The sequence below is a fragment of the Neovison vison genome, chromosome 2 (genome assembly GCF_020171115.1).
Source record: "Neovison vison isolate M4711 chromosome 2, ASM_NN_V1, whole genome shotgun sequence".
Taxonomy (NCBI): Eukaryota; Metazoa; Chordata; class Mammalia; order Carnivora; family Mustelidae; genus Neogale; species Neogale vison.
Window position 1 is genome coordinate 108,274,354 of NC_058092.1, and position 13,501 is coordinate 108,287,854.

The 13,501-nt window shown below is 41.8% G+C and overlaps 1 protein-coding gene across 8 annotated transcripts in view; it reads right to left on the bottom strand.

Annotated features, from left to right (window-relative positions):
* Positions 1-13,501, bottom strand: part of THEM4 (thioesterase superfamily member 4) — a 51,791-nt gene that overhangs the window by 4,987 nt on the left and 33,303 nt on the right. For 5 of the 8 annotated variants that reach the window (XM_044239264.1, XM_044239266.1, XM_044239262.1 and 2 more), the window contains one exon: positions 13,368-13,492. In XM_044239264.1, coding sequence (XP_044095199.1) covers positions 13,368-13,492 — 125 coding nt within the window. Of the gene's footprint in view, positions 1-106; positions 513-8,016; positions 9,382-13,185; positions 13,493-13,501 lie in introns of those variants that run through there. The other 3 variants (XM_044239268.1, XM_044239267.1, XM_044239263.1) reach the window with 3 other exon arrangements.

Here is a 13,501-nt window from a genome sequence, read left to right on the forward strand (position 1 = left end):
TCTGACTGGTGTAAGGTGGTATCTCATTGTGGTTTTGATCTGTATTTCCCTGATATCAAGTGATTTTGAGCATTTTTTTCATGTGTCTGTTGGCCTTCTGGATCTCTTCTTTGCAGACATGTCTGTTCATATCTTCTGCCCATTTCTTGACTTGACCCCTATTTTTGTATCAACATCACCCCCACACTTTTATCACAGATAAATACAATGTACACTCAGGAAATCACTCACTCCTCCTAATATCAGTCTATTAATTAGACCTGAAAACTTGCTACATAAAAACTTTTCTAAAAATTCACAAAATATTCCCTCTATCATTATCTATTTGGAATCATCTGTGCCACTAACATTTATTCACCTAATTCTCTATCAATTGTCTAGTGCCACATTACAAATTACCTAAAATTTTAGCTCAAAATAACATTTATCTCATATCATTTCAGAGGGTGAGGAATTTGGAAGTGTGTTAACTCTGTAGTTGTGGTCCTGTTTCTCAGGAGGTTTCGGTCAACCTGTTGGGTGGGGTGGAGAGAGAGATCGTATGGGGAGAGGGAAAAAGGAAGGGGGGACGGGAAGAGAGGGAGGGAGAGAAAGGGAGAGATAGAGATGGGGAAAAGGAGGATTCAAGATGTAAAGATGTAAGCTTTTTTTTCTTTTAAAGATTTTTATTTATTTTATATAGAGAGAATACACAAGCAGGGAGGAGGGGCCGAGGGTGAGGGAGAAGCAGACTCCCAGTTGAGCAGGAAGCCCTGATGTGGGGTTCCACCCCAGGACCCCAGGATCACGACCTGAGCTGAAGGCAGATGCCCAACCAATTGTGCCACCCAGGTGCTCCAAGATGTAAGCTTTCTATTTGTTAGACGTGCCATTAAGTCCCACCCACACTCAAGGGGAGTGGAATTAAGATATAGTATAGTTAACATACAGTGTTAGTTTCAGGTGTACAATATACTGATTAAACAATTTATACATTATTCAGTGCTCATCATAAATGTACTCCTGGGTGGGGGGATGGGTTAAATGGGTGATGGATTAGGAGGACACTTGTAGGGGGTCCCTGGGTGGCTCAGTTGGTTAGGCATCTAACTCTTCATTTCAGCTCAAGTCACGACTATCGTGAGATCAAGCCACGTCAGGCTCCACACTAGGCATGGAGTCTGTTTAAGAGTCTCTCTCTCTTTCCCTCTGCCCCTCCCCACCACTTCCTTCTCTTAAAAAAAAAAAAAAAAAAGGCTAGCACTTGTTGCCGTGAGCACTGGGTGTTGTGACTAAATTCTGTACCTGAAATGAATATTACACTGTACATTAACTAACTGGAATTTAAATAAACTTAATTTAAAAAATAAAATTTATAAAAACTTTAAAGAGATAAAAACATTTATGCAAGAAGTTGTGGGAAAATATATAATACAGTATCAGCCATTTAAACCATGTTCAAGTGTACAATTCAGTGGCATTAATTGCATTTATGATGTTGTGCACATGAAATGTAAAACTATTTTCCAAAGTTTTCAACACCTGGAACAGAAACCATATCCATTATGCAGTAACCCCTCATTCTCAGCTCCCCCCAAGCCTCTGCTAACCTGTAATCTACTTTGTGAATAAATTTGCTTATTCTAGGTATTTCATACAAGTGGAATCACACAATATTTGTCCTTTGGTGTCTGGCTTATTTCACTTAGCATAATGCTTTCAAGGTTCATTCACGTCAGAATTTAGTAATAGCATTCTTTTATATGTATATACCATATTTGTTTATCCATCCGTTGATGGACACTCTGGTTATTTCTACCTTTTGGCCACTATGAATAATATGGTAATGAACACTGGCATCCAAATATCTAAGTCTCTTTTCTTTTTTTAAGATTTTATCTGAGGGGCACGTGTGTGGCTCAGTGGGTTGAAGCCTCTGCCTTTGGCTCAGGTCATGGTCTCAGGGTCCTGGAATCGAGCCCCGCATCAGGCTCCCTGATTGGCAGGGAGCCTGCTCCGCTCCCCCCACTCTCTGCCTGCTTCTCTGCCTACTTGTGACCTTTGTCAAATAAATAAGATCTTAAAAAAAAAAAGATTTTATTTGAGAGAGAGAGAGAGAGCATGAGCAGTGGGGAGCAGCAGAGGGTGAGGGAGAAGTAGGCTCTCTCCTGAGCAGGGAGCCCGACATGGGGCTTGACCCCAGGACCCCGGGATTGCGACCTGAGCTGCAGGTGCGTCTCTCTTTTTAATTCCTGTGCATTGCCAGGGAATGTGGGAGGAGAGAAGAGGGTGTGACTACTAATGGCGCTGTCTTCTGGGGTGATGAAATTTTGAAACTAGGGAGAGGTGGTTGTTGTACAACACTGGAAATGTACTAAATGCCCTGAGTCATACATTTTATTTTATTTTAAAGATTTCATTTATTTGACAAAGAGAGAGAGAGAGAGAGAAAGAGGGAATACAAGCATGGGGAGTGGGAGAGGGAGAATCAGGCTTCCCGTGGAGCAGGGAGCCCAATGCAGGGCTCAATCCCAGGACACTGAGATCATGACCTGACCTGAGAGCAGACGCTTAATGACAGCCACCCAGGCATCCTGAGTCATACATTTTAAAAGTTAATTTTATGCTATGTGACTTTCATCTTGATTAAAACACACATGCACAAAGTGGTTTCTCTTCACATCTACTGGGATGGCCATATATACATACAGGTATGCGTGTATGTACGCATGCGTGTATGTATATATAAATATATAGATACAGATTTATTTATTTTTAAAAAGATTTTATTTATTTATTTGACAGGCAGAGATCACAAGTAGGCAGAGAGGCAGGCAGAGAGAGGGGTGGAAGCAGGCTCCCCATTGAGCAGAGAACCTAATGCAGGGCTCCATCCCAGGACATTGGGATCACGACCAGAGTGGAAGGCAGAGGCTTTAACCCACTGAGCCACCCGGGTGCCCTGATTTTTTTTTTTTAAACAAAGAAAAAAACTAAGTGTCGGGAAAGATGTGGAAAAATTGTAACCCTGACATGATGCTGGTGGGGATGTAAAACGGTGCAACCATTATGGAAACAGCTCAGCAGTTCCTCAAGAAACTCAACAGAATTACCATATGAACCAGCAATACCACCTATAGGTATTTACCCACAGGAATTGAAAAGAGAGACTCACCTGCATCATATGGGGGTTACAATTTCTCCACATCTTTTCCAACACTATTTCTTTCTTAAAACAGACAAGATACAGACACATGGCCATCCTGGTGGTATGAAGAGATACCTCCTTGTGCATGTGTGTTTTAATCAAGGTGAAATTCATGTAGCATAAAATTAACTATTTTAAAATGTATGACTCAGGGTATTTAGTACATTCACAGTTGTACAACCACCTCTCTCTAGTTTTAAAATTTCTTCACCACCTCATCAGTAATCACACTGAGTTCTCTCCTCCCCCATTCTCTGGCAACCACTAACTTACTTTGGGCTCTGTGGATTTTCCTCTTCTGCATTTTAACTTTTCATTTAGCATTTAAAAAAATATTTTATTTACTTATTTGACAGAGAGAGAGAGATCACAAGCAGAGAGGCAGGCAGAGAGGGAGGGGGAAGCAGGCTCCCTGCTGAGCAGAGAGTCAGGCTCCATCCCAGGAGCCTGAGATGATGACCTGAGCTGAAAGCAGAGGCTTTAACCCACTGAGCCATTCAGGTACCCCTCATTTAGCATGTTTTCGAGGTTCCTTCAAGTTGTAGTATTCCTCAGTATTCCTTTTTATGGCTATATTCCACTGTATGGATATACCTCAATCTGTTTATCCACTCTTCCACTGCATTTGGGATGAATAATGCTACTATGAGTATCTGTGTCCAGGTTTCTGTGTGGGTGTGTTTTCATTTTTCTTGGATTAGAATTGCTCAGTCACATGGTAATTCTATGTTTAGCCTTTTGAAGAACCACCAAACTGTTTTCTAGTAGTAGCCGCACCATTTTCTAACTATGAACAGCAATGTATGAAGAGTTCTCATTTCTCCACATTCTTGCTGACACTCATTTCCATAAAAAATACCTATATATATGTGTATATATACATATATATCTCTCAGTGACTGTGAAGTGGTATTTCATTGTGGTTCTGATATGCACTTCCTTAATAACCCAATATGTTGAACATCTTTTCACATGCTGACTGGCATTTTCTTTCTCTTCTTTGGAGAAAGGTCTATTCAAATCCTTTACCCTTTTTAAAAATTTTAAAGATTTATTTATTTTAGAGAGAGCGTGAGCAGGGGGTAGGAGCAGAGGGAGAGGAAGAATCCTCAAGAAGACTCCCTGCTGAATGTGAGCTCGACACAGGGCTCAACCCCATGACCCGGAGATCAAGACCTGAGCTGAAATCAAGAGCCAGCTGCCTAACCAACAGAGCCATTCCGGCACCACCACCCCACCCCAGCTCATTTTGAAACTGGGTTTTTGTTAGGTTGTAAGAATTCTATATTCTGGATACTAAACCCATTATCATATAAATGATTTGCACATCCTTTCTCCCATTCTGTAGGTCATCTATTCACTTTCCTGATGGATAAAAGTTCTTAATTTGTATGAAGTCTTTGTATCCTGCAACTTTGCTGCATTCGCTCATTAGCTCTAGTAGTTTTTTGGTGGATTCTATGGGATTTTCTACATATGGAATTATGTCACCTGGAAATAGTTTTACTTCTTTCCAATGTGGGTGCTTTTTCTTTTCGTTGCTCAAATGCTCTGCCAAGACTTCCAATACTATGTTGAATAGCAGTAGTAAACTTACAAATCCTTTTTTAAAAAAAATGTTTTTTAAATTTTAATTCAGTTAATTAACAATGTATTACTGGTTTCAGAGGTACAGGTCTGACTCATCAGTCTTATGTAGCATCCAGTGCTTTTTACATCACACGCCCTCCTTAATGCGTATCACCCAGTTACCCTACCCCCCACTCCCCTCCAGCAACCCTGTTTGTTTCCTATGATTAAGAGTCTTTTGGTTTGTCTCCCTCTCTAGTTTCATCTTGTTTCGTTTTTCCCTCTTTTCCCCTTTGATCCTGTTTTTTAATTCCATATAGTAAAAAAAAAAATAAATTCCATATATCAGTGAGATAACTGTCTGATTGACTAATTTCACTTAGCATAACAGCCTCTAGTTCCATCCACATCAGTGCTAACAGTAAGATTTCACTTTTTGATGGCTGCATATTGAATCCTTATCTTGTTCCTGATCTTTGCAGGGAAGCTTTCAGTCTTTCACCAAGTATGCTAGCTGTAGGTTTTCCATAGATACCCTTTTATTATGTTCTGCAAGTATTCCTAGTTTTCTTGAGTGTTTCTTCATGATAGGGCATTGAATTATGTCAAGTGCCTTTTTTGCATCAATTGATCATGTGGTTTTATTCCTTTGTTCTCTTAACATGGTGTATTACATTATATTCTTTTGAACTACCCTTGTATTTCTGTGATAAATCCCACTTGGTCATGGTGTTTAATCTTCTAAAATGTGCTGTTGGGGGAGGTGGCCCTGGGTGTTTCAGTAGGTTGGATGTCCAGCTTTTGATTTCAGCTCAGGTCATCTCAGGGTCCTGGGACTGAGCCCCAATCCAGACTCTTTGCTCAGCTGAGTCTGCTGGAGATTCTCTCTCCCCCTCTGCCCTTCCCCTCCACTCTAAAATAAATAAATCTTTTAAAAAATAAATGTGCTGCTGGATTTAGTTTGTGTTTTGTTGAAAATTTTTGCATCTATATTCATAAAGGGTATCAGCCTATGGTTTTTCTCCCTTATCTGTCTGCAGTTCACTTAATTTTAAATCCGTAACTAAGATGAAAAATAAGCCAATTCTGTAATTCTGAGCTGATCTTAGTAGTGACAAAGAATATTATCAAAAGAAATTTTGAGGGATGCTAGGTGGCTCAGTGGTCAAGCTGCTGCCTTTGGCTCAGGTCATGATCCCGGGGTCCTGGAATGGAGTCCCACACTGGGCTCCTTGCTCGGCGGGGAGCCTGCCTCTCTGCCTGCTTGTGTGCCTTCTCTGACAAATAAAATCTTAAAAAAAAAAAAAAATTTAAATCTTCCTGAAACATAAAATCCAAGACTTTAGTGATTTAAACTTGAGATTTTCTTGTGTGTACCATAGAGAATGCTGTATGGTTGGCATTGGAAAGAGGGGTTTGCCTAGGGTTCCATGATGGCTGGTTATTAGATAAAATAGTCATTTGGCCTCATGACTCCCTGTGATAGGTGGTCAGCATCTTGAGGAGGAAATGCGATTTGAAACATAGAACACGAAGGACATCTGTACCCTAAGAACAATAGGTTTTTCTTGACTTCCTTTTATGTTTCATTCCACCTTCCCACTGGAGAAAAAGTTAATTTTTAAAAATTCCTTCAATGTACTTCTGTACATGACCATCTATTATATTTCCTAGGCATTTAGAAACCTGGGGTTAAGAGCAAAAGCTGGCTGCCTAATTGTTTGCCCTGATAGTTCAAAGGTATTTTAACACCGACCCACATCAATTCCTATCTTTATTCAAACTGTTCCCTACCGGCCAGGGTAATGAGGGGAAACGGGCATGGAGGAGTATCTGCATAGCAACAGCTACATAGCAAGCTAGTGACTGAGCAGAACTGGCCCAGTTCTCAGGAGACCTCCCTCCTAAGCCACTGCCCTCCAGCTTACAGATTTATCAAAAATGAAGGCAAGAAAGCAAGCTTGGTCAAGCCTAGGAACAGAGTCTACTGCATAGCAGGGAAACCATTTTGCCCTTGCTGGCTGTGGAAGGCCCTGCGTAGACAGCCGCCAAGCCTTTCCCGCGGCTGACCCTGTGCAGGTGCAAGCAGAACACCCGCAATACAGACAGCCCAGACACCAGCAAAACAGTGAGACGAAAACCTTACATGTGGATGGGAAGGAAGGTATGCACATATGTAATAAAACCTGGTCCTCTGGGAATCTTTGTTAGGTTCTTTTTAGCTTGGACGATGGCCTGGTATGCTTTAGCAGTTTGAAGTACCTTCTCTGTCTAAACTCCTTTCTAGATGGCAGTGTTGGCTCATTCCTTCAGCTTCACATTTTTACACATGCCTACTATCCATGAGAAGCTATGAGAGCGGCATCAAGAGCCCACAGGCTCCAGTATCATTAGATGGAAGATCTGGAAGAGAGGCTGTTGCCAGACATGCAAACTACACAGATGCGGGCCAGGCACCTGCCCAAGCTCTGCCAGGATTTCAAGGAAGAAGGAACTGTTAGCTTCACCTTTACTGTGACCCTGATCTTCTGCTGGGGCCTTTCTTGCAGCCTGGAAACTGCAGGTGTGCCCTAGGGATGGGAATCTTCTTTGGGCTTGGCCATCCCGTCTAGCTGATCTTTCAGCTGTGCAAGGATGACTGGGTAGGGGGCTGCAAGGGTATCCCTAAGTCATTAGGTTGAGCCACAGGAAATTGTATTTGACCATTCTGACCTTTGAAAATGGCTATTTTGTGTGGTTCAACCTAAACTTTCGTAAGGGAAAAGAAAGACAAGAAACCGAAGCCCCAACTATTGTCTGCAGTAGATTCTATTTGATCTATTAGAAGCAGAATAGGTTTCCTAGAACATTAGTCTCCCAATTCGTTTTTTCATCTTTCATCTTGTTTAAGGTTCTGTTATGGGGTGAACCATGTCCTCCCAAAAGGCATGCTGAAGTCCTAATTCCCCTACCTCATAATGAGAACATATATGGAAATGGAGTGTTTTTAAGTAGGGTCCATGACCCCCGTGCAGGGCTTGAACTCATGACTCTGAGATCAAGACCTGAGCTGAGACCAAGAGTTAAATGCTTAACTGACTGAACCACCCAGGTGCCACAGAAATGGGATCTTCATCAAGGTAATGAGTTTATTTATTTTTTAAAAAAGATTTTATTTATTTATTTGACAGACAGAGATCACAAGCAGGCAGAGAGGCAGGCAAAGAGAGAGGAGGAAGCAGGCTCCCTGCTGAGCAGAGAGCCCGATGCGGGGCTCGATTCCAGGACCCTGAGATCATGACCTGAGCCGAAGGCAGCGGCTTAACCACTGAGCCACCCAGGCGCCCCAAGGTAATGAGTTTAAAGCAAGGTCATTAGTGTGGGCTCTACCAATGACTGGTGGCCTTATAAAAAGGGGAAATCTGGCCAGAGGGAAGATGATGGGAAGGCAGGAGTGATGCATCTACAAACCAAGGAACTGCTGAGGCTACCAGCAGCTAGGAGAGAGACTTGAGCAATCCCTTCCCTAGAGCCTAACTCTTGATTTTGTATTTCTGGTTCCAGAACTGTGAGGCAATGAGTTCCTCTGTGGTTTTAAATCACCCAATATGTGATACTTTGTCATGGCAGCCCTGATGTGAAGGTCTGAATGTTTGTTCCCGCCACTGCCTTCGTGTGTTGAAATCCTAACACCCAACGTGATGTTATCAGTAGGTGGGCTGTAGAGAAATATGTAATAAAGTGGAACCCTCGTGTGTGGTTAGTGTCCTAATAAAAGAGGATCTAGAGAACCTCTAGCCCTTCCTACCATGTGAGGACACAGTGAGAAGTCATCAGCTCTAAGCCAGTTAAGCTAGCCTTCACCAGGTGACTGTGCTGGTGTTTGATCCTTGACTTTCTAGGTTTAAGAGCTGTGAACAATAAATTTCCGTTGGTTATTTTGTTCTGTATTTTGTTATAGCAGCCTGAATGGATGAAGATACCTGGGAAGTAAATACAGGTTCCTTCCAGTGAAGATCAACTACGCTGTTGGTTAAGACACAACAGGACAGCTTACGTTGGTACAGCTATTTAATCCCTAGGATTCAGAGTTGAGGTATCATTCATTCCTAGGAACTAGTTGTGCTTCCTACTGTGGCCAAAAAGATTTTGTTCGGATATAATAAAGCTAGCTTTGTAATTTACCTCTCTCTCTCACACACACACACACACACACACACACCCCTTCCTTCGGTTTTCTGGCATTTTCTAGTTTGTGGTAAGAGTTTCAATATGAATTTTCTTCAGTCTGTAATGGGGAAGACACTATGCTTATGCAACCATAAGAAGCCCATTCAAATTTAGGAGAACCAGAACTTATTCTGAGGACACACAAAAAACTGCTGGTACTGTCACAGAGAGTCCTTCCGTGTTAAAAGAGTTTAGAAGGTGCAAACACCTCCTGGAGTTGTATTTCGAAGATTTGTTCAGGAAGATCAGTGTTAGCAGCCTTCACCTGCTGGGGGGGCCTCAAAAGTGGGTAAGCGGGGCAGGATCAGAGACACCAGCTTCTTCTGGAGGGAAGGAGAGCCCAGTGCAGGTTGGTGCAGAATGCACCAGAAACTTTTATGGCGAACTTTTTTTGGGATCCAATTTTACAAATAAGCCTAAACAAACAAAACAACAGAAGGTGATTATAAGCTGGCTGACTCCAGTCGGATGGGACTTCTCTGAGTAGAAATGTATACATAAGGAAAGGGATTTTCATTCATATTTGTACCTTCCCTCTTTGGGCCTACTCTCCTTTCTTAGCCAAATTAAGAGTCAGCTTTTGACTATCCCAACACAACAGCGCCTCCAGGAACCGTCCGCTCCCACTTGGGTCATTTTCATGGTTCATTACCACTTCCATTAGAGAGAGTCAGGAAGTGAAAGGAGGTGAAATTACAACTAAGTCATATGGAACCTTTGATACTGAAAGCTTTAGGGAGACAGGACATATAAACCACAGCCTGGAATGGAGTCTTTAAATTTGCTATGGATTCAAATTATTCAGGATCCTATTCCTGCTTCTTTTACCCATCATTTCTGCAAACAGCTACTAACTGGCAGGGGGTGGGGAGGAGGAATAAATATTAAGACACAAAAAGGAGTAATTGTAAAGGAAAAAAAATTAATAAACACAACTACATTAGTGTGAAAAAAAAACAAACTTCCATTCATAAAAAAGATACTTCAGAGCAAATAAAAGAAAACTTACATACTGGAAGGTGAGGCTTGTATGTCCAACAAAAACACTAGTTTAATACAAAATAAAGAAAGAACTCCTATAAATCAGGTAAAAAAAACAATAGAAGAGGCTGAACAAATAGGAATTTTACAGAATGGGAAACTAATATAGTAGAGAAATAATATGATGAAATGCTCATCTTCATGGGTGATTAGGAAAATGCAAATCAAGATCACACAAAAATAACATTTTACAACCATTTCACTGGCAAAAATCCAGAAGTCCAACTTTACCAAATGCTAGAGAGGACAGGGCTCAACGGAATCTCATATATTGCTGGTGGGAGTATAATTTATTAACAGCTTTAGAAAACAAGCTAGTTTCCTCTCTGAAGCTGAACACTCCCATACTCTACAACCCAGAAATTCTACTACCTATATGCCAAGCTCTTGCCCGTGTACACCACCAGAATGCTCACAGCAGCCCATTCACGAGTCCAAGGCCCATGGGAGACTTGAGTGGCTCAGTCGGTTAGTTGACCAACTCTTGGTATCAGCTTAGGTCATGATCTCAGGGTCCTTTGATTGGCCCCAGGCTGGGTGTAGAGTCTGCTTAAGATTCTCTCTCCCCACCCTGCCCCCCACCCTCTACTCTCCCTGCCTCTCTTTAAAAAAATAAAGTAAAATAAAAATAAAAAAGAATCCAAAGCCCAACATCAGAAGAGGATATAAATCCACTGTGGTATAGTAACACAATGGAGTATCACTAAGTAGAAAAAACGAGGAAACTACATGCCAACAACAGAATGAACTTCAGAAATGTGAAGCTGAATGAAAAGACCATCAACTCTCAGAAAAATACATACAGTGTGTGATCTTTTTACAAAGTTCAGAACAACTAAACTGTACATTCCTTAAGTACACACACATATATATTCTTGATAAAACTTATTAAAATAAAAACTAGGTATAAGCAAATATAACTTTTTTTTTTTTAATTTATTTGACAGAGAACATAAGCAAGGGGAGTGGGAGAGGGAGAACAGGCTTCCCGCCAGAGCAGGGAGCCCGAAATCAGGGCTCGATCCCAGGATCCTCGGATCATGACCTGAGCTAAAGGCAGACACTTAAAGACTGAGCCACCCAGGCGCCCCTAACATTTTATGTTTATTATACTTCAAAAACCTCAGGAAAGCAGGAGGATGAGATGGGAAAATAATTAGATAGAAAGATGATAGTAGGATTCTGATTCTTGGCTGATGGTAGGTTTTCAGAGTGTTTCTTATTAAACTGAAAAATACTTTAGTGAATAAAGAAATAAAAGATGACTGTTTCATGCATCAATGATGCCTACTGTGTCCTAACTCAAAGATTCTGATTAAGCCAAATGTGGACATCTGAGGTCCATTAAATAAAACGGAACAGGGGCGGCCTGGGTGGCTCAGTGGGTTAAGGCCTCTGCCTGTGGCTCAGGTCACAATCCCGGGACCCTGAGATCGAGCCCGGGATTGAGCCCCGCATCAGGCTTTCTGCTTGGCGAGAAGCCTGCTTCCCCCTCTCTCTGCCTGCCTCCCTGCCTACTTGTGATCTATCAAATAAATAAATAAAATCTTAAAAACAAAAAACAAAAACCAGAACAGAAACAAACAAAAAGCACTGGATATCTTAATTAACTCGTCTACCAGCTTAAGCTAAGGAATGTAAGGCTTCAAGGGCTCCTCCCTTGCAAAGGCCCAGTCAGTCGAGGGGCCGTGAGTGCGCAGGGAACCACTTGTGAACAGCTTAGAGAGACCACAGAGGGAAGGGACCTGCATGTCCAGACAGCAGCAGCAGTAGCAGCAATGCTGCAGTTTCTTTCCTCTTTTTAAATAAAGACTCACATTTGTACCCAATTCTGCATTCTTTACACTGTTCAAGTTTTAGGTGCCACGAAACCTAGCTCTTGTCCTGCTAATCCACTGACATAATCATGCCACAAGCTACACACAAGGGCCTATGGTGGCCTCTCCCTCCAACCTACCTGGTCCTCCTCCCAGAGGAAACCAAAGTTTGTGTGGCACTCCTGAAGGTCTATTCAACACAAGAATATACAAATACTTCCCCCTCTCTCCCACTTTTTACCTTGAAATGTCAAGCTGCCAGAAAATTGTGAGACTAGTACAAAGAATGGTCTCCTCTGGCACCACTGGAGTTTAACTTGCCAAAATGTGTGTAAAATGACAACATACGAAGTTACTCACACTGTTATTTCTAAGAGCAAGAGACTAGGAAAACATTCATGTCCAAGATCTTCAATTCCAACCAACATCACAGCATTCATTCTAGTTTTCTCTTTCCGTATCTGGAAATCCCTTCTCTGACAGTAAGGCACCTGGCTCCCCTCTCGGCAGCCAGCCTGTATAGATGCCACCGTCCCACAAGGCTCTGACACCCTGCACTGGGCCACCTGCCCTTCATTCCACTCGGGCTCCAACATGGTGCTAAGCCATCATAGCCAGACCTCACCATAGCCATACCTCACCGCAGCCTTTGGTCAATCCCAAGCCTATCTTGCCCACTCTACCTAATGGCTTTTGGAATAAATTATTCAGGAAGGAGGGAAGGAGTAAAAGGGAAAGAGGAAGAAAAGGGTAAGAGAATGTATTTTCTGTATTAATGATAATGATACCACATTCACAGTCCTGTATCTTGGGGTTTTCATTCAATATATATTAATGAGATAGCCCCATAGCTAAAGAATTTCCTTATTATTTATGGTACCATAACATTCCACAAAATTTCTTGTGGCACACAGAAAAATGGTTGCTCAACCAGTCTCCTACTGATAGGTATCTGTGTTCTGCCAATCCTTTGCTCTCCCAAGTATCTTTACAAGAGTAACACAATTACTGTGATAGTAGAGCAACATATACATTGTAATTTTGCTCATTTTAGTACACCTGTGGGATAAATCCTAGAAATAAGTGAAAAAGAGTACAATGACTATGTAGGGGTGTTTGTTTTTTGTTTTTAGATTTTATTTATTTGACAGAGAGAAACACAGTGAGAGAGGGAACACAAGCAGAGGGAATGGGAGAAGGAGAAGCAGGCTTCCCACTGAGCAGGGAGCCCCACATGGGGCTCGAACCCAGGACTCTGGGATCATGACCTGAGCCGAAGGCAGATGCTTAACGACTGAGCCACTCACGTGTCCCATGACTTTATAGTTTTGGTAGATTTTTGCAAGTAGCTCTCAACCAGTGTTTAAGAATACCTTTAACTTTTATTTTTACATGATAGGGAACTAAGAATTTCTGGGCATTTGTGGGTTATAAAGCCAAAGCAAAACAAAAACAAAAACAAAACCCAACCACTTCCAAGTCCCCAAACACAAAACCCAAGAAACTAAACCAAACCAAAAAAAGACATAGTAGCAGTTTCTTACTTGTTGCCTCAGAGTATAGAGTCTTTTCATCCACACTTTGGACATTACAGGAAACAAACAGTTTCCTTCCTTCAATTTTATCAAGCTGGCTATTTATCACAACAACAGAACAAAGGGGGATAGGCCTGCAGGAA